This window comes from Phyllopteryx taeniolatus, chromosome 11 (genome assembly GCF_024500385.1).
Source record: "Phyllopteryx taeniolatus isolate TA_2022b chromosome 11, UOR_Ptae_1.2, whole genome shotgun sequence".
Classification (NCBI taxonomy): domain Eukaryota; kingdom Metazoa; phylum Chordata; class Actinopteri; order Syngnathiformes; family Syngnathidae; genus Phyllopteryx; species Phyllopteryx taeniolatus.
The window spans coordinates 13,010,592-13,031,045 of record NC_084512.1 but is presented as its reverse complement, the minus strand read 5'-3'; the positions used below and the strand labels follow the sequence as shown (position 1 = coordinate 13,031,045).

Genomic DNA, 20,454 nt, shown 5'->3' with positions numbered 1-20,454 from the left:
AAGCGGGATACCATGGAGGCGGGACGGATCAAATGGGAGGAACGTATCGAAATACTGAAGAAAAACACCAAAACGCCCATTCGTATTTTAAATATATTGAAGCCAATTTCCATCGAAATAGGCAATTTGCGTAATAATAATAATAATAATAAAACATATTTGAAAAAACACTTCCTCTTGCTTTTCGAGACAAAATTAGGCCTGCGCATGTTACATTAAGTCTGTACGGATTTGAAGTTAATCATCAAGTTTACATTTCTTAATATTTGTTCCTATTTTTTTTTTTTACTATAAAAACAGCTCTTTTTTTTTAAACAAACACATTGAGAGGGGAAAAAACAAAATGTCCTCATGCGCAACTCCGTCACCGTGTGGTCAATTTTAGCTACTGCTGTATTAACTCTAAATTTAATTGGATGGATAATAATAATAATAATAATAATAATAATAATAATAGGGTTACATTTCCTTGCATTTGTGGCAGATGCCTCAAAGTACAATTACAGCATGAAACATTTTGATTTTTTTAATCAACTTTTCAAAATCCAAATTAGTCTCAAAGTGACTGATTTATATATATATATATTTTTAGCAAACTCCAGGTGGGCTTTCATGTGTCTTGCACTGAGGAGAGGCTTCCGTCGGCCACTCTGCCATAAAGTCCCGACTGGTGGAGGGCTGCAGTGATGGTTGACTTTCTATAACCTTCTCCCATCTCCCGACTGCATCTCTGGAGCTCAGCCACAGTGATCTTCAGGATCTTCTTTAGCTCTTCTCCCCCAATTGCTCAGTTTGGCCAGAGGGCCAGTTCTGGGAAGGGTTCTGGTCATCCCAAACGTCTTCCATTTCAGGATTATGGAGGCCACTGTGCTCTTAGGAACCTTAAGTGCAGCAGAAATGTTTTTGTAACCTTGACCAGATCTGTGCCTTGCCAGAATTTTGTCTCTGAGCTCTTCAGGCAGTTCCTTTGACCTCATGATTCTCATTTGCTCTGACATGCACTGTGAGCTGTAAGGTCTTATATACACAGATCTGTAGCTTTCCTAATCAAGTCCAATCAGTATAATCAAACACAGTTGGACTCCAATGAAGGTGTAGAACCATTTTAAGGATGATCAGAAGAAATGGACAGCACCCGACTTAAATATATGAGTGTCACAGCAAAGGGTCTGAATACTTATGGCTGTGTGATATTTCAGTTTTTCTTTTTTAATGAATCAGCAAAAGTTTCAACAATTACGTTTTTTTCCTGTCAATATGGGGTGCTGTGTGTACATTAATGAGGAAAAACATGAACTTAAATGATTTTAACAAATGGCTGCAATATAACAAAGAGTGAAAATTTTAAGGGGGTCTGAAAACTTTCCGTATCCACTGTATGTACGTATGTATGTATGTATGTATGTATGTATGAACGAATTCAAGGGTTTTCACAATAAATAGTTCTGTTGACAAGAAAACCTCAGCAATACTATTTTAAATGTAGATACATGAATCACATGCAGTAATGTGTTCCTTCATGTTGGGTTTTATCAAAAAATAAATTTTGCATATCAGTAAATATGCATGCAATGTGAAATCAGAATAAAGATTCTAATTCTAATTAGTTTTTTTGTTTTTTTTTAAATAATCACTCGACGGTCATGAAATGCCAGTGCATTTTAAATTGTGCCGCCGCCTTTGTACATTAGGGGGAGACAAAACAAAGGCTAACACAAGCAGAAAGCGCTGGACAAGTAATACCTGTCTAGAGCTACAGTGTAACTAAGCCTTAAGTAAATCATTTTATTTAATTCTATATATAAATAAAAACAATGCTACAACCACAAGAACATAAAATCAAGATTGGCATTATCAAAACAACACAAAATACAACGTTACATTTCAAACAATTCGTGTGGACAATTCACAGGAAGTGGAAGAGTGGAGAGGAGGAAGTTGCCTCCATGGGTTGATTTTGGCTGATCTGCAATCAGTTTTTCCGAAATTACACACTCACGAGCAACCTAACTCTCTGCATCGTATTGACCTCAAGTCAGTTTGTAAGAATAGGACGAATCGAGGAAGTCAGGAAGTATCGAGTGCTCTCACTTCTAACAATATTATCCAAATGTACAGAAGTAATTATAGAAATTGGGATTTTATTACACCGACTTCAAATTAATTTGTTATCTTTCTGAGACCATGGATAAGCTTCGTCGTGTGCTAAACGGCCGAGAGGAGAACGAAGAGCTCGGTCTCACGTCGCAGGTAGAACATAATGCTTTTAAACGGTAGCATACGATGCTAAAGCTAACTGCCAACTGTATCAAGTGTTCGACCTAGCTTTGCTTTTACAGTACTAAATAGCGTATAGTGTTCTGCCAGTAATTGATATTATCCATTATATTCTCTATGGTATCAAATGTTGTCATAATGTCAACTGTTGCTTTGGTATGTACAGAAGTGTGTAAGTTCAGCCAATGGCGTTTACCGTTCTCCAAACTTGCCCTAGTTTTTTTTCTTTCCTAAACCGTGTGATGTTGTTAATATTGAAATGTTATAATATGCGTATATTCATACTTGTTACATGCTATTCGAAGGAGGATAAATTAAGGTAAGATTCTGACATTGCACTTTTTTTTACACGACAGTTTCTTGTTGGTGCTTGCAGTAAAAGTCATTTTGGATTATGTGGTTGTGTCCCAATTCAGATGTGGAGTTCAGTTTAAGTCATTGACAATGGTCTTAGAGAGCCAGGGAGGCCAAACTGAGGATAGAACAAATGGTACCTTAATTTGTTCCAGAAAGTCCCCCTCTTGTCAACTAAGCAGTGTATTTGGAACAGTTGTTCATCCTCGAGTTCATCATGTGACAAACAGTTGGTTAATGCAGTTATCTGTTATCTGATTGGGAAGACACAAACGTTCTAATATATCCTGTAAATAACACTGTGTCTAAATTGGGACGTACACATCTCCACACCATTTTGCATACTTCATCTTTTGCAGAGTCTAGTAAATTGTGTTGTATAATATCCTGTGAGTCAGCTGAGCATGGTGTCTTTTATGATATTGGCAAATGGCAACATGTGTAAAACTTCATCAGGAAATGTGCGAGACCCTCTGTGGGTGACTTGAGCTTGTCTTGTGACATCCTCCCATTGTTCTCACTAGGTCCTCGATGCCACCTCGCTCAGCTACAGCACCAGGGTGAAATGGTTCGTCATATGCTTTGCCTCAGGCATCTTGTGCTCAATACTTGTGAGTGCTGCCGCCTTGCTTTCATATTTCATTAGCTGTCTGGTGTATATTCACATTTATCCTGGGGATGCAGTACAAAAGTGTAATGGTATGGAAAGAGGAGGTCTTGTGTGTTTGTAGTTAATGTCCTAGATCTTGGGGTCAAGTCCCAAAATGCATTGTAAGTGAATTTTTATTCTGTAGCCAATTGTCCATGTAAAATGCTCAAAGCCAGTTTATAATCAATTTATGCACAATTTCTTGGCAAATGGCCTATTTTTGTAATAAATGAATTCATAATTGTGCTCTTGTCATTAGGTTACATATGCAGTATATGTCAACATGAAGATGATGTTTGTAGATGACTCTTTTTTTAATTGGTCCCAGGGGGAAGCACATTTCAAGTAAGGGATTAATTTAGAGACCATGATAAATTTTTAGACAGCAGTACCTTTGCAAATTTTAATAATAAATAGAACAGTAGTTGTCTTTCGCCTTCTCCCTAGAAACTTATCCCGCAGCAAATTAAAATGTGAGACCCTGATTTATTTGTATTTTATTCCTCTTTGTAAATTGCAAGGTGTTATGCTGTTTTTTTGTCACTCTATACTGTATACTGATCTCTGCTATACAGTTATGTAGAAACGTGGCAACAGTAAAGTTCTATTTGGGGAGAGGCGCTGAGTTAAGTGGACAACCACCAACCAATTGAGGCACAGCATCTATTATGGTACGATCACACTGCAGGGCATGATACCCAATTTGGATTTTTTGTTAAATCTGATCTTTTTATGTAGTTGTCAGCAGTGGGCGATTATATCATTGCGATTAGAGATCGCAAGAAATTTCCCATCAAGCTCAGTGCAGGGTCCGACATAACGGTGGCCCAGAGCCAGTACGCTGCTGTGTCGGGCCACCACCTACGTATAGACAACAATCTGTCCAAGACAATGATGCGATGATGGATGGAGAAAGTGCAACCAGCACCACCTGCCTGGATAATTGCGCACAAATTTGGGTTAGCCTAAAGACGATAACCAATGCTAACAAAGCTAACGTCGCTACCTTCATACAGCAGCTTGTACGCTGCATGCATCGCATCACACTGCCCCTAAGAGGCCAAGGTATACACAGCAGGAACAGCAGATACAGTCATTGAGTGTATGAAAAGACACTTTTTCCTGACTGTGACATGAAATCATCAATCTTCAGGCGAGAGGCGGGGTACATCCTGAACTGAACCTACCATGCATGTTTTTGGGATGTGGGAGGAAACCGGAGTGGCCGGAGAAAACCCACGCAGGCACGGGGAAAACATGCCAGCTTCACACAGGCGGGGCCGGCATTTGAACCCAGGTCCTCAGAACTGTGAGGCAGATGTGCTAAGCAGTCGACCACCGTGCGCCTGTTTGTTTATATGTGCTCTGCAATTGGCTGGGGACTAGTTCAGGGTGTGCTCCACCTCTCGCCTAGAGTGAGCTGGAATGGGCGCCAGCATAGTGAGGATAAGCTGTACGGAAAATGGATGAATGGGTGGTTAGTGTGCTCATATCATGTTGGGATTACTGTTTTAAGTACTGTGTTTGTGTTGTTAAAAAAAGGCCTTGAAAGAAGGTCGAATTACTCTCTAGCTTCTTTAGTTTTCAGTACAGATTGTTTGTTTAAAACTGGGTATTTAAAAAAAGTTCAGAAACAATGTAAAAAAAAATAATTTGATAATTAAGATTGAACAATATGAAAAAAATAATGGTGCTAATTTTTTTTGGGCCAGCTCTACTGAGTGGCCTAGTAGTCGACTTCTGTGGATGGAACAAGTCAGTGACGTCACGCGCATGCACACAAAACAGGTCACATTGTGCATGCGCACAAACACGAGGCGCCGTGTTTATGCAAGTAAATATGGCCCCTCGTATAGGTCTTGTCATGACATATTTATGGCAGTTTCAAGGATTTCGTGCAACCAGAGCCAACATTTTCTGAATCGAATAATTCTTCTAAGTCTTCTTTTCGCCACTGACTGTTTTGTTATCCTTCGTCCACCGTTGCTTTTGTCACGAGTCTGTTTTGTCAAACAATTGTGAATTTTGTCGTCTTTTGATGACGTACAAGTCGGATGAGCATGACCTGCGCTTCCATAGTGCACTCACAATAGATTCATATCCAATTTACTGTATATCCACATATCAAAGAAGCCTGGGTCGAATTATAAAAAAATCTGGATTGTACTGTTCACATTGACATGAAAAACATTAGATGCATGTCGCAAAAAATCTGAATTGACCTGCAGTGTGAACATAGCCTTTCAGTGCAGTGCAGGCCACTATTTGAGGCTATATGAGCACATAAATACCGTGTGCATGTCATTCCTCTTTGGAACTAGCACTGAAGAACTATAAAATATCCCTTTAATATATAACCAGGGCAGTACAGTAACGATATAGTTGCAAGCTTTAATTTTGGTTTGATCTATGAATGCTTGTGAATGTCAGTGATCACCTCTAAGTTGTGATTTAAATTGTTTTCTATCGCTAACAGAAATTAATTATTGTTTGCAATTTAGGGATCAGCACTGCTGTTCCTTCCAAATGGAATCAAACTCTTTGCTGTTTTCTACACATTGGGCAATATCGCAGCTCTTGCCAGGTAAGGCTTAATCATAGAGAAATAGCGAGACTAACAAATAATATTGCTGCACCTTGTGGCCATTTGGAATTACTTGGACTGTATAGTTTTCCACCACCAACATTGGAAACCAGGGAAATGATATTTGAATTTTTTTCAGTTGTCACTGTTGAAGTGGTCATATTCCACTCTACTATTTTTTTAAGTAGCTCTAACCAATAGATGAGAGAATGCTTTGAGTTCTTCAAACAAGTTAAGTCAGGTTCAAAGCCAAACACGGACAGCAAATGTCATTGTTTTTCGCATCGTATGTTCATGAAATTTACACTTCAGGAAAGTAGGTCATAGCCCATTTTACCAAAGAAGACAGAGCCATACAAATGAATTTGAACTTTCTTCTTATTATACATGACTATTTCATCATGTAACCGTTGGAGTGAAGATTAGGTCATGATGGGGATGCGTTAATGAGGGATATAACAAAATTATGGCATCCATTGCTGTAGCATATGGTGACATTATTTCCATCACAGTATTACTAGATATTACGTTCATAAGTGAGTTTTACCAACAGTATATACTGTACAATATATGCACAATTCAGCTGCTTGATTTTGCTGAGCTCAATGCAGTGTAATGTGTATTTGGGGTGCTTTTCTATTATCAGCCTTCTAAACGTCAACTGAGCTCCTACAGAGTCTAATCTAATAGACGTGACGCTCCACAGGCATCATCCTCCCACTCACAGCTGAGCTGAGTACACAGCTGTGCTTCGTCAGTGAGGGAAGTTTCTGTCAGATTACATTCACTGACGTCATTGAAGCATCAGGAAGAAAGCTTTGAATCTGTTCTCCCGGCATTGGGTTTTAAATATTGATATATTGTCATGGTGGCCAGTGGCCACATTTGGAATCGTCTCTATAAATGCATGAATGATGCTTTCTGAAATTGGCATTTTATACTTAGTTTTTCCTCCATGAAACATCATGAATGAATTTAACCATTAACTTTCAATTGATTCTTTAGGATATGATATAATCAACCTTTCTCGTCCTCTATAGCACCTGCTTCCTTATGGGACCACTCAAGCAGTTAAAGCGCATGTTTGAGCCAACACGACTTATAGCGACCATCGTTATGCTGGTAAGATAATTATTACTGGCACACCTTGCTTAAAGTGCAACCAAACAGATCTAAATAATTCTTGCCAATTTGAGACATCACAGAGAAGAGTCGTGTTAACAAGCTGGACAATGAATGAATAGATAAAAAAATAAGTAAGTGAAATCAGGCTTCAAAATGGTCAAAAATTGAGACATTCAGCTTCCAGATGCTGTGGGCATCACTAAATGCTCTCAAAATCCCACCTCTCTGGAACTTTCAGCTGTCAATCAAAGACATGCCTCCTCTCACGACTCCTCCTAAGCTGGGAGAGATGCTCACACAGACTGCAGAGATGCATTCTGGGGCGGCCACCCCTTTGTCTCTGTTGAAATTCAGTGGGTCGTTAATTGACACACACTTGGTCGGAGCAGTTTGGGGTATCAGTGTCTTGCTCAAGGACACCACAACCGTTACTCCGGGAGATGTTGGTGGATGGTCCGGTTGGGGTCTTCAACCTAGTTACCCGACGGTGGCAGGCGATGATCTTAGCCACAGCCAGATGAATTATTATTATATATTTTTTTTTTTTAAACCCCCCTAACCCCGCACCCCAACGCCTCTTCGCCCTGCAACACGTGTGGATGAGGGTGCTGACGCCGTTGTGCCGGACCCTCGGCTGCTTCTCTAACCTCTGGCAAGGAGTGACGGATACTGTCTGGTTCGCCCCTGCCTCACAATGCAACGCTCATGGGGCCAGAAGGCATAGCGATTATAGCCCAAATAACATAACATTTAAGGGAATATGTGTTTTTTGGGCAATTGCACGTTATACTGGTAGTAATTGGTCAAGTTAAATGAATGAGGAAGTGGCAATTCCGCCGAATGGCCATTGTATGGAATAAGGGCGCTTGGTGTTTATATAGTGGGGGAGGGCCTCATACTATAAGGTATACACCCCGGCCCGCTGACATCACGGGGCTACTTTTAAGTCCCGTCCCAACAATCCGGCCAAAAGAGGAATAAAAAGACTCGAGCTATACCTCAGTACTATCAACCCTAGTGAGGATAAGCAGTGTAGAAAATGGATGGATGGATGTTTGCAGCACTTCAAACTAGGGCTACACAATATTGGAAAAAATTACGCGATTTTTTAATTTATTTTTTTAAATCCTGCGATATATTTGCGATGTGAAATAATACAGGATCAGTGTTGGCAAAATTCATTTTCTACATGAACTACTTCAAAGTTCAGGTCACAATACCAAAAATAAACTAGTTCAAGTCATAGTTCATAATCCAAAATTTTTAACTAAGTTCAGAAGTCCAAAAATTAAGTAGTTCATAGTTCTTTTTTTTTTTTTTTTTTTTTTTTTCTCTCTCAACATTATATGTTGCTGACGGGGTGTTACTCTCAAAATACTGGCATTTAATTTCCCCATTGTTGCCACCCTTTCAGTACACACAAGTAGCAAGCTGCAGCTTTCACCCTACAGTCTCAAAAACATGATGAACTTTAATGGTGTTTTTGTTTTTTAAATTAGCAATTAAAACAAAAATAGGACTGTAGTCCTCAATGTGCGAACAAAAACACACAACACAGTATGACAGGAACGGTGGTGAAAGGACATGGGTAACTTTGCATTCCCCGCAGCTCTGGCTGACTATATTAAAGTAATTTATCTAATATTACAAAACAAAATAAATTCCATATTGACAATGTGATTGTACAGTGTTTTAACTAAACCATTCGGATAGAAAAAAATTTCATAGTAATAAATTTTTACAATTATGTACTGTATTACAAAAGAACATATTCACTCCCATTTACGCAGTGTCCCTGAACGCACCTTGTGCAGCTGCAGGGTGTCTGCCTAAGTAATTTCATTCTGAATCCCTCTGCTGGTCACTTTAATATTACAGTTGATTTACTGTATATTACAGTACACTACACCAACATAGCAGCGGACATTGCGATGCGATGTGACTATTGCGCACATGTACATCACGATGACGATGCTCAAACAAAATATCGTGCAGCCCTATTTAAAACATATTTGTCTTTAGAAACAAAAAAAAAGAATGAGCTTGGTTGCACTTTGTTTTCATGAGGTCTTAATTCATTTAAATACAATATGCGCTCAGTACACATGCATGCTTAAAGGATTAAGGTTAGGCAGTTATTTCTTTTTCAAAGTTTTAAGCCTGTTGAAACATTTTTTGAGAACTAGTAGACTTTATCAAGTTAATGACAGTGTTTAAGATAGACTGATAACATCTCTTTCACTTCCCCAACAGCTCTGCCTCGTCTTAACACTATGTGCAGTGTTTTGGGTAAGTTGACAACATACAAAAAAGGCTTGATTGTTTTTGATGGATCTTGACGGTGTTTAAAATACACATTTACGTTTTTTACAGTGGGAAAAAAAGGGACTGGCCATCATTTTTTGTATTCTCCAGTTTCTAGCGATGACGTGGTAAGTATGGACAACCAGTGGTACTGCCATCAGTGTAGTATTTTTTTTAAAGTTCATCAGATTATAGCATAACTAGGAAAATCTATAGGGTGGGACTTGATTTAAAAATAAATCTAATTACTTAGAAGCTTTGTAATTAATCTTGATTAATCACATTTCAAATTGTATAACAATATTTGTCCTAAAACGCTTTCTTTTTAAAATTCAAATGCATTTTAATGGGTGACTGAATCAAATAATAGACACAGATGTGAATATTGTTAACTCTGGGGGGAGCTTAGAATTGCATTTCAATACAAAACAGTAGAATAACAAATGGAAAATATCCCTGGCCAAAATTAAACAGACCTAATGTTAAATGGCATTTTGGAACCATTCTTTAAATGGCAGTTGAAATGTTCGATTACATTTGCTGTTTTGCATAGAATAGATGCATCTTTGTCATGAACATGCACACGAAATTTGTTCTCTGCATTTTACCCAACACAGTGAACACACACACTTGTTAGTGGAACACACTGGAGCAGGGGGCAACTTAAGCGGCCAAGGAGCAGTTCAAGGTATCAGTGTCTTGTTCAAGGACACTCCGGGAGAAGTTGCTGGATGGTCCGGCCGGAGTCTTGAACCTAGTTCCCCCACAGTGGCAGGCGATGAGCTTAACCATTGGGCCACGGCTCCCCGTATGCACATATTCTAGCCCTTTATCTTCTACCACTAACAAGTGTCTACAGCCTAATTTGTGAATTTGTCCGATGCTGACTTAATAGTTTTGATCCTAAACCCATTCACTTGTTCGAGTTTGGTTTGCCGACAACTCTTGTTCAAACTCGTACCAGGACTGTTGGCGAAAACTGCGCAGGCAGTTTCTGTGATCGCTGCAACATGCTTTGTATTTAAATGGTCCCGGCTGGAGATATAAATTCAATAATGGATACGCCAGCACGCTGTAGCATCCTGGGCTAAGCAACATGCCTATGTGGCTGCAAAGTTGGTGGGGGCAGTGTTCCCATCAAAGGCAATGCAATTGCACTTTTAAAATATATCAAACTTCTTCATTTCTCAATTGATTTTCACAAGGTTTACTTTTTTGTTAGTGTCAAAGCTTGACCTATTATACAGAACGTTTGAAAAAAAGTGCAAGAGCATTGTGTGCAACCATATTGAGCACTATGTGGATGCATTCCTCTTATTTTCATTTTCGTGCTGTCCACAAACATTGCAAACATTTTGCCCCCATTAACTGAGCATCGCCTTTGGCACGCAGCTCAAAAGGGAATGTCATATCTACCTATTCTTAATTTCTATGGTACCGCACGGTTGAAGCGCTTCGGTGGTATGCAAACTCCTTTTTGCATAATTTGCATAAAACCGTACTTTTATCAAGGCCTCCATCAGGTAGTTTAATAATAAATATAACCAATTTTAAGATGGTCTGCTTAACGTTGCAAGCGCGGTCACTAACTGTTGGGCAGCAGTTAGTGGCAGTGCTTGCTTAGCAGCATGACAATCTTTTCCTTTCGGCTTGTACCGTTAAAGCTTCTTTATACTCGTGCGGGCGGCGACTGCGCTGACGTCACTGCGGCTATCCCGCACGCAGTTTGCCTTTATACACGAGCGCAACCCACACGCGCAGTTTTAAAAATGTACTGAAGTTCTCCTCCAAGTCGGGGGTGTCTCTACGGCTGGTATTGGCTAGGACACTACAGGGTGGAGTTTCCTCTGCATTTTTTGGCCATTTCCGGTAGCCGTTTTTACTTTACTTTCCGGAACAAGGAACAAAGCAACAACAATGGCGACCATGGAACAGTGTCTGCTAGAACAAATGGACTTAGATGACCAGATAATAGGTTTAATTATGCTGCAAAATCGATCAAGAAGGCGGCGTCTTAGATGGTATGTAGAACCAAGGGGAACCCTGAGTACGTCATCACAGCATGTGACTAAAATGGACGCGGCCCAATGCGTCGGTCACGTGATGCAATGCGGGCGCGGCGGGATTATAAACAGGCCTTCAGGTGTCGCTACAGCGTGTCATCCTTTTCCATTTAAACCTATCTCCTGCATCCTCCTCTCTAACACCACCAGCCCTCATGTCGTCCCTCACAACATCCATCAACCTTCTCTTTGGTCTTCCTCTCGCTCTCTTGCCTGGCAGCTTCATCCTCATCACCCTTCTACCAATATACTCACTATCTCTCCTCTGGATGTGTCTGCTCTCTCTAACTTTGTCTCCAAAACATCTAACCTTGGCCCGTCCCTCTGATGAGCTCATTTCTAATTTTATTCAACCTGGTCACTCCTAGACCGAACCTCAACATCATTTCCGCCACCTCCAGCTCTGCTTCCTGTTGCCTCTTCAATGCCACTGTCTCTAATCCGTACCTCATGGCTGTCGTATAAACTTTGCCCTTCATCCTAGAAGAGACTCTTCTGTCAAATAACACACCTGACACCTTCCTCCACCCGTTCCAACCTGCTTGGACCCGTTTCTTCACTTGCTCACCATTGCTCGGGACTGTTGACCCCAATTATTTAAAGTCTCCACCCTTGCTATCTCTTCTCCCTGTAGCCTCACTCTTCCCCCTCCGCCCCTCTCATTCATGCACGTAATTCTGTTTTACTTCGCCTAATCTTCAATCCTCTCCTTTCAAGTGCATGCCTCCATCTTTCTAACTGTTCCTCCACCTGCTCCCTGCTTTCACTGCAGATCACAGTCATCTGTAAAGATCATGGTACATGGGGATTCCAGTCTAACCTCATCTGTCAGCCTATCCATCACCACTACAAACAGGAAGGGGCTCAGGGCTAATCCCTGATGCAGTCCCACCTCCACCTTAAATTCCTCTGTCACACCTACAGCACACCTCACCACTGTTCTGCTCGTACATGTCCTGTATTATTCTAACATACTTCTCTGCCACTCCAGATTTCCGTATGCAGTACCACAGTTCCTCTCTGGGTACTCTGTCATAAGCTTTCTCTAGATCCACAAAGACACAATGTAGCTCCTTCTGCCATTCTCTGTACTTATCCATCAACATCCTCAAGGCAAATAATGCATCTGTGGTACTCTTTCTAGGCATGAAACAATCCTGTTGCTCGCAAATACTCACTTCTGTCCTGAGTCTAGCCTCCACTACTCTTTCCCATAACTTCATTGTGTGGCTCCTCAACTTTATTCCTCTATAGTTCCCACAGTTCACTTGTTCTTAAAAATGGGCACCAGCACACTTTTCCTCCATTCCTCAGGCATCTTCTCACCCGCTAGAATTCAGTTGAACAAGCTGGTCAAAAACTCCACAGCCACCTCTCCTCTATGCTTCCATACCTCCACAGGAATGTCATCAGGACCAACTGCCTTTCTGTTTTTCAGCCTCTTTAATGCCTTTCTATGTTCCACCTTACTAATCATTGCCACTTCCTGGTCCACCACACTTGCCTCTTCTTCTCTTCCTTCTCTCATTTTCCTCATTCATCAACTCCTCAAAGTATTCTTTCCATCTGTCCAGCACACTACTGGCACCAGTCAACACATTTCCATCTCTATCCTTAATCACCCTAACCTGCTGCACATCCTTCCCATCTCTGTCCCTCTGTCTACCCAACCTGTATAGATCTTTTTCTCCTTCTTTAGTCTCCAACCTGGCATACATGTCATCATATGCCTCTTGTTTTGCCTTTGCCCTACGTCGCATTTCAATGTATTCCTTTCGCCTCTCCTCGGTCCTCTCAGTGTCCCACTTCTTCTTAGCTAACCTCTTTCCTTGTATGATTTTCTGTACTGTGAGGTTCCACCACCAAGTCTCCTCACCAGAGGATACACCAAGTACTCTCTTGCCTGTCTCTCAGATCACCTTGTCTGTATTAGTCCAGTCTTCTGGAAGCTCCTCCTGGCCACCAAGAGCCTGTCTCACCTCTTCTCGAAAAGCCGTATAACAATTTTCCTTTCTCAGCTTCCACCACATAGTTCTCTGCTCTGCCTTTGTCTTCTTAATCTTTCTCCCCACCACCAGTCATCTTACACATCACCATCCTATGCTGTCTAGCCACACTCTCCCCTACCAGTACCTTACAGTTGGTAACCACCTTCAGATTACATAGTCTACACAAGATGTAATCCACCTGCATGCTTGTACCGCCGCTCTTGTAGGTCACCCTATGTTCCTGCCTCTTCTGGAAAAAAGTGTTCACTACAGCCATTTCCATCCTTTTTGCAAAGTCTACCACCATCTGTCCCTCCAAGTTCCTTTCCTGGATGCCGAACTTACCCATCACTTCTTCATCTCCCCTGTTTCCTTCACCAACATGTCCATTACAATCGACACCAATCACGCCTTTCCACCTGGTCTCCTGGACAATATATATCAACCTTTCTCCTAATCATCATGTCAACCAACTCCCAAGCTTTTCCTGTCATAGTCCCAACATTCAATTCTAGGCTCTGTGCTTTCCTCCTCTCTTTCTGCCTAAGAACCACTTTCCACCTCTCCTTTGTCTTCGACCCACAGTAGCTGAATTTCTACTGGCGGCCTGCAGGTTAACGGTGCCGGGGGCGGATGTTGTTAACCCGGGCCATGACCGATCCGGTATGGAATTCTTTAGATGAATGCTCATATTTGTTTGGCAAAGTTTTAAGCGGATGCCCTTCCTGACGCAACCGTCTATATTTATCCGGGCTTGGGACCGGCCTACAGTTTGCACTGGGTTGTGCCCCCCATAGGGCTGCATTAGCAGCAGGACGATAATTACGCTATGTGTCTAAGAATCAAGTTGAATCTGTTTTGTGTTTTTTTAAATGTATTCTTTTAATTTTTTTTAAAGCAACGTTTGCTGATTCAATCTTACTGCTGATAATTGTGCTTTACATCGATTGTGTGGATATATCAGTAAGTGGGTACTTTGTAAAGTGTCAGTCAATTATCAGTATGGTTATCAAGTAGCTGTTACGTTATCTTATCCAGATATAGCGCAATCTGCAGAGAAACTCAAACTAATTCCCGAAGGTGGAATTCGGAGTCTTGCCTGATGATTTGCCAGGTAGGTCAGCATGGTTTTGGCCATGTGGTACTTGACTCAGCATGGACCTACTTTAAGCTCACTATTTTAGGCTCACTGAGACAGTATGTGGTCCTGGCAGGTGAAAGATGGGCATGTTTTTGTTTACACTATCTGTGCTGTACATACACAGGACAGTCTTTGCCAGCCTCTGTACCGCTGTCATCATCACTGTTAAATATACCTCACCTCAACAGTCAGGGATTTTGTTGCTCCAATGTTTCTGTTTACTTTTAACACTGACTTGCTGGTCTACCTCATATATCACACTTTTTAACATTTTTAACGTTTAAAAGGATATTTAACTGTCAAAAAGTTGTTAACCACAGTTTAATTGAAGTAAACGAAATAAAACCACTCACTGTAATCATGGCGAATTCAAAGTACTGTATAGAGAAATAAATCCTTCGGTTGAAGACTTTTAATTAAACCAATGTACACATTTGGTCAAAACTATCGACCTCTATAAAAAAAATTACAAATCTCACTGCTGTGATCATGATTCTTAGAAATGCCTCAATATAAAATTTGGCTTTAAAGTCCACTTGGACTCTAGGATGAACTGATTATGATTACAATTTGGACACTGAAGCCTTACACAACAGTGTGCTTGAATCCAAAGATGTCTGATCAATTTTCAAATAAATGTGAGTTGTACTGACTGTCTGACTTGCTGTCTGTGAAAAAGCATGCATCTCAAAATTTCAGCAAGTTGTGAGTTTGTAATTTTGTTAGTCTTCTGGTGGTTGGGGCGAACACAACATTTGGAGATAGATAGCAGAAATATGCAGTTATTCTTACTCTGACCATGTACCGTAACACTTGTATTGTTATTATTATACACTCACAAAACAAATAGACCTTTGCATCAGTCTTTAACTCAAACTTACTGAGATAGCACTCAGACTATTCAGGAGTGACCATTCATACTTTTGACTACTTGAGGGTCACTGAGGTGAAGGTCTAGCTTGGCAATACACGTAAAATCCTGTGAGTGATGTGGATAGGAGCATGTATTTGCTTGCATGAGCATTAATGAACATATTTGCACAATGTGGACAAAGGATGTCAGTGAAAGCCCCTGGGCAACTCTGTGGGTGGAAGAAGAAAGCGTTTTGTCAGCATGACTGTCAGCGTCGCAACGACCCGCTATTTTATCTACGTACGGATTATTCACTTCCGCTCTTGCCTGCGTTCTCAAAGGCATCACCAGGGAAACCACCAGTCACACATCACAGGCTGATTCCGAACAGACACTGTGGTAGAGTACACGCCCACGCGGGAGCTGAAGCCATCTGGGTGAAAGCAGTTCTGAAATAAGACATGGCCACTGACCCACACACCGGATTGGGCAAAGTTCAGACACAGGCTGAATGCTGTAAACCTAAGACAGGATCACATGACCCTAAACAGAGTGTGACTGTGTGTATACTAGATACAGTCTTTGCTGGAGGACAAATATGCCACACTTTGGGGAAATGTGTACTTAACCAATTTTGTTACTTGACTGTTATTTTACTGTATTTGCAGACACACTAGTACACAGGTTGTAATTGTTGTAAAACCCTTAATTCTTACACCTAAGTTTTCTGTTAACGGATAGTTCAATGTAATGAGTTAGGTACAGCTATTAATCATTCAACTGCTGCAGATTCCTCTCATATTTCAGATATATTAGCTTGTTAATGATGGAGCTCTTAACTAGACTCTCTTTAGCCAAAGCTATAATGGGTTAATGTCTTTAGTCTTTGTTTTGAAATCTTTTCATCAGCACAAAGATTGGAGTCTTGTTAACTCACGGTAATTATTCTGTTAATCCCTTGTTACATTACAGATTCTCCAATTGAGTTTAAATTACTTTTTTTTTTTTTTTCTCCGTGTGTCCTTTTTATCCTAAGCAAACCCCCCACACACCTAGTTAAATCAAGTACACAATTAAATGTCAAATTCTGCTGAGGGGTAATGTGTGTAAAGGACATTTTTTAATAGAAATTGTCATCTAGATGCAGTAGCAATTTTTAAACATTCGCTTACTATATGATCTCTTTTTTTTTCTTTTTCTTTTCTTTTTTTTTAAACATGCCGTTCGGTGTGTTTTGTCTTTTAGGTATAGCATCTCCTACATTCCATTTGCCAGGTAAGACAATCATGATAAATGTCGGCTTTGAAAGTGTGCTGAAAAAACTGTTGCTGTTGTCACTTGATGATTTTTATCCTTAATCTCTGAGCAAATGACGCAAGAGAGAATTCTCAGTAAGGCCACTGAAAAACATGTTTTTATTTACTTTTAAACATCCCACTGTTTGCTTTTCCCATTTGACACTAATCCTCCTCCCTCCCTCCAACACTCATTCACCCCACTTAGTCAAACAAATTGATGAATGTTATTTCACATGCACTTTGTAGCATTCTGATGTTTGCTTTTGTCGTACTATCAAAATGATTTTTTTTTTCAATACAATAATGCTGTTTCAGCCAGCCTTACCTCAACACCCAACCACCCCCTCCCCAATGTTGTCTGGCGTCCCTGTGATTATTTATCCCTCGAAGGGGAGAGGCTCCAAGGAACATTTTCATTAGATGGACACGAATACTCAAAATGAATATTAATTCTCAATCTCATAATCAGATGAGCCTATCGCCCCCATTTTAGATCATCACAAAGTAGTGAATAATTAAGAGTCTAAATACCTTGAATCCCCGAGTACTGATTGTTAAGACAGACATTACTGCTTAGTTCACCTGTCATATTGCTCCATATTGCCACCCTGCAAGCATAAGCATGAGGTGTGATGTTGTTTTGCCAATCCAGATGTAGCCAGGATTATGTCTAATATGGAGAGAGGACCCCACCTCCCACCAAAGCTTGAGTGCTGCTGTGTGTGTTTTGGTGACCCTATAATCCATCCCAACAGCTGAGACACCTACTATAACCCTCCCGATAGTCCCCCTGCCCCCAACCCAAATGCTGACAACAAAACAAAGACAGTCTTGCATGCTGCCCTTCTACAAACCAAATTCCTGAGGACAAAAGTTTGACTGCCTCTTGTTGACATTGTAATGCTCATTTACTTCTTAATTTTACTCTCTTAAATATTTTGTCATCACATCAATATACTTAATTTACCAGCTTCTTAAACCATTTTCGTGCAGATGTTTAGGAGGTTATCTACATTTATACGACGCTCAAACTGAATTTAGGCCACATTACAAGAGGACTTGATCCTTTAATGTATTTTACTTGACTGCTTGCTTATAAGATCACCTAAAATAGGTGAGGTGCATAAACATGCCCTTATGTGCACTTCCCACAGTGCTTTGAGGCTAACATTGGTCTGCATTTTCATCAGTAATGGGGGCCGGTCTCAGCGGTGTCATATTTATTCATGGAGCTGTCAGGTAATGCAAAAAATAACAGCCAGAGAAACTAAAAACCAACCTGAGGTTGTTTAAAAAAAACACAAAATAACAAACAAACAAAGGATTCTGGTGTCCATAGCCGAGGCTTCAGAAGGAGCTCCTTTCTTGCACACTGACCTCCCCTCCCCCTAAGCCAGGCTATGATTTCCCCACCCACCCCCTATACCTTCTCCTTTTAACCTTGACGGGCACACCTCCTCCACTGAAATGTAACTGTGGCTGCAGGCAAAGTCTGCATAGCAACACTCAAAGCAAGAACAGAATGTGGTGAGGGGAACGGAGATGGTAATGGTTTGTGGTTGCCATGGCAATGACTCCTCTTGCATCATTGCTCAACACGAAGCACCTGGTAAAAGGGGGGCCCTGCCATCACCGGGAACATGTGGAGCTTCCCCGCCATAACACAGTCACTTATTTATGAGAAGCCCCACCCAAATTATAGTAAGAGGGGCTGGAAGTGCTTTTTGTCACTTTTCATTTCATATGCATGATCGCATTTTGTCCCCTGGGATGTCGGTCCATTCATCCCTGGATAATTTTTGGGTTGATATGGTCCATATCCATCAAAGCACATGGGTCTCTCAATATATTGTGTCATTATAAAATGTATTTGTCTGTTTGTTCTAATTAGACCTTTTTCTATTTCCCTCCCACTACAGAGATGCTGTGATGAAATGCTTCACTACCTGTCTGAGTTAGGGTTCTGGAGTCCACACTTTCATGAGAATACTGGTCCTTATATGCAAGTGAGAGAACAGTAACTGTACAATATATAGTTGTCGCTTGTTTCCATTTTTGTTTTGTACTATAGCTTCCTGTGGCCTTTTGATTTAACTGAAGGTCTATTACTTTCGTCAGATTTTTCTTCTGTATTTTATGATATGAGTGCATTTAATGCGTAATATATTTAAAGATTTGACAGATATTTCAGATTGGTTAATGCTGTTTTGAGTGCTCATAAAGTAATTTAACTTTGCTGTGCATTGTAATTTATGACATAAGCGCATTGCAAAATCCATCCTTAAATACTACTATACTATTTATGTCTTAAACAGTCTTTCATAACTATTCAAATAAGCACATTTGCAATGCTGCCAAAATACATTTTCCCTTTTGTCTTTATATGAGCAGCTGCCCGCTATGTTTTAATAGAAATAACATTATTTACCCTTGGGCATTTGATGCACTGCTTCAGTGATTCTGCACTGGCATGTTGATTTCCATAGCTCTTGATCTTTTCCAGTTAAACAGTGTAAAAATAGTAGCAGATGTTGGTAGCCTATGTGTACACAAGCCCCCTCCCCCACCCAGCAAATTACATTAAAATTGAGTGTTTTTAAATTTGATCTTCTGCCAGACACAACAATGACCTAGTTAATTACGCTTTTCTGAGCAATGTGGTTTTGGCATGACCTAATAACCCAATATAACTTCCAACAGGATCCCCGTATGCTTCGGCATGATGGCATCATAGCCTTTGAGAATTGAGTTGTCATGACAACCTGTACCGGAAGATTCATTACCTTAGCTACGCCCCATTTGAGGTACAGAGGTTCACATTATGGTGATGAGAAGGCATGTGCTTTTGTGTAAAACACAGACCTGTGTTTGTCTTGTACTGAATACATGATTTTAAAGCATTTTTTTTGTTTGTTTGCTTTATTTGAACAAGCCACAGTGCCAACATGAACCAAACAACTGCATTGCAATTCCTCATTGTTTCATTAGGCTTCTGCAAAGAAGGATTATGGACAAAGTCTCTCTTCAGTACAACTTGTTCAAGTAATTTGTTAAATAACAAGCAAATCCCTCTGAAGCATACCCTCTTGATGTAATCCGAGGATCTAATAATGCCGTAGAATTAAGGAACGCCCATTTGTTTTTTTGTTTTGTTTGGATTAGTTTTCTTTAACCGCCATGTTTGAATTAAAGGTTTGAGGCTGTGGCAGATTTTTCCTGACCTCTGCAGTCTGACAGTGTCCCAACTGTTTCCCTGCAGAAGTATGTTAAATCCAGAGGTTTAAAAAAAAAAAAGTAGAATCCCAGGCAGTGCCAGCCTCTAACATGAAAGCTTTGTGCTAAATAAAGAGGAATGTGGTATAAAACAGCAATAACTGTTTTTGACATCAAAATCATGAAGTATTATTGCAATTATATATACTTTGTCTTTTCTTAGTCTTATTTGTAATGTGATTATCTGTACACTGAAACAATGTAAATCTGCTTATCTGTTATCTTTTAATGATGATTTAAAAATATGCAGATTGTAAAAATAAATGATCACTGTTTAATAAATGATGTCTGAAATATGAAATTAAATATGTCCTTTTACACTTACACAGATGCATCTAAACTCACTTTGAATCCATTTTAGGATTGTCAGGGTAAAAGTGGTGAAATATGTGAGGAAGCGAAATCAATGTTTATACATTACCTTCTGTGTTTTTCCCCATAGGCTGCACGCTCGATAGTGCCACAATGGACCATCGATTTGTATCAGTAAATTGACATTTCAGCTTGTATTGACTGACTGAAGGGTTCCAATCAAATGTGTGACT

At 40.3% G+C, this 20,454-nt stretch overlaps 1 protein-coding gene across 2 annotated transcripts; it reads left to right on the top strand.

Moving 5' to 3' along the window:
* Positions 1-1,989: 1,989 nt before the first annotated feature.
* On the top strand, positions 1,990-19,734 carry sft2d1 (SFT2 domain containing 1). 2 transcript variants are annotated; one of them, XM_061789749.1, is made up of 9 exons: positions 1,990-2,250; positions 3,156-3,242; positions 5,782-5,864; positions 6,905-6,986; positions 9,243-9,278; positions 9,363-9,421; positions 16,584-16,613; positions 18,556-18,642; positions 19,337-19,734. In XM_061789749.1, exons 1-8 carry the CDS (start codon positions 2,185-2,187, stop codon positions 18,593-18,595), a joined length of 483 nt encoding a protein of 160 aa, XP_061645733.1. In that variant the 5' UTR covers positions 1,990-2,184; the 3' UTR covers positions 18,596-18,642; positions 19,337-19,734. The 2 variants fall into 2 exon arrangements, with proteins under 2 accessions (XP_061645733.1, XP_061645732.1); XM_061789748.1 differs by having other exon boundaries at positions 1,991-2,250; positions 18,556-19,734.
* The last annotated feature ends 720 nt before the right edge of the window (positions 19,735-20,454 follow it).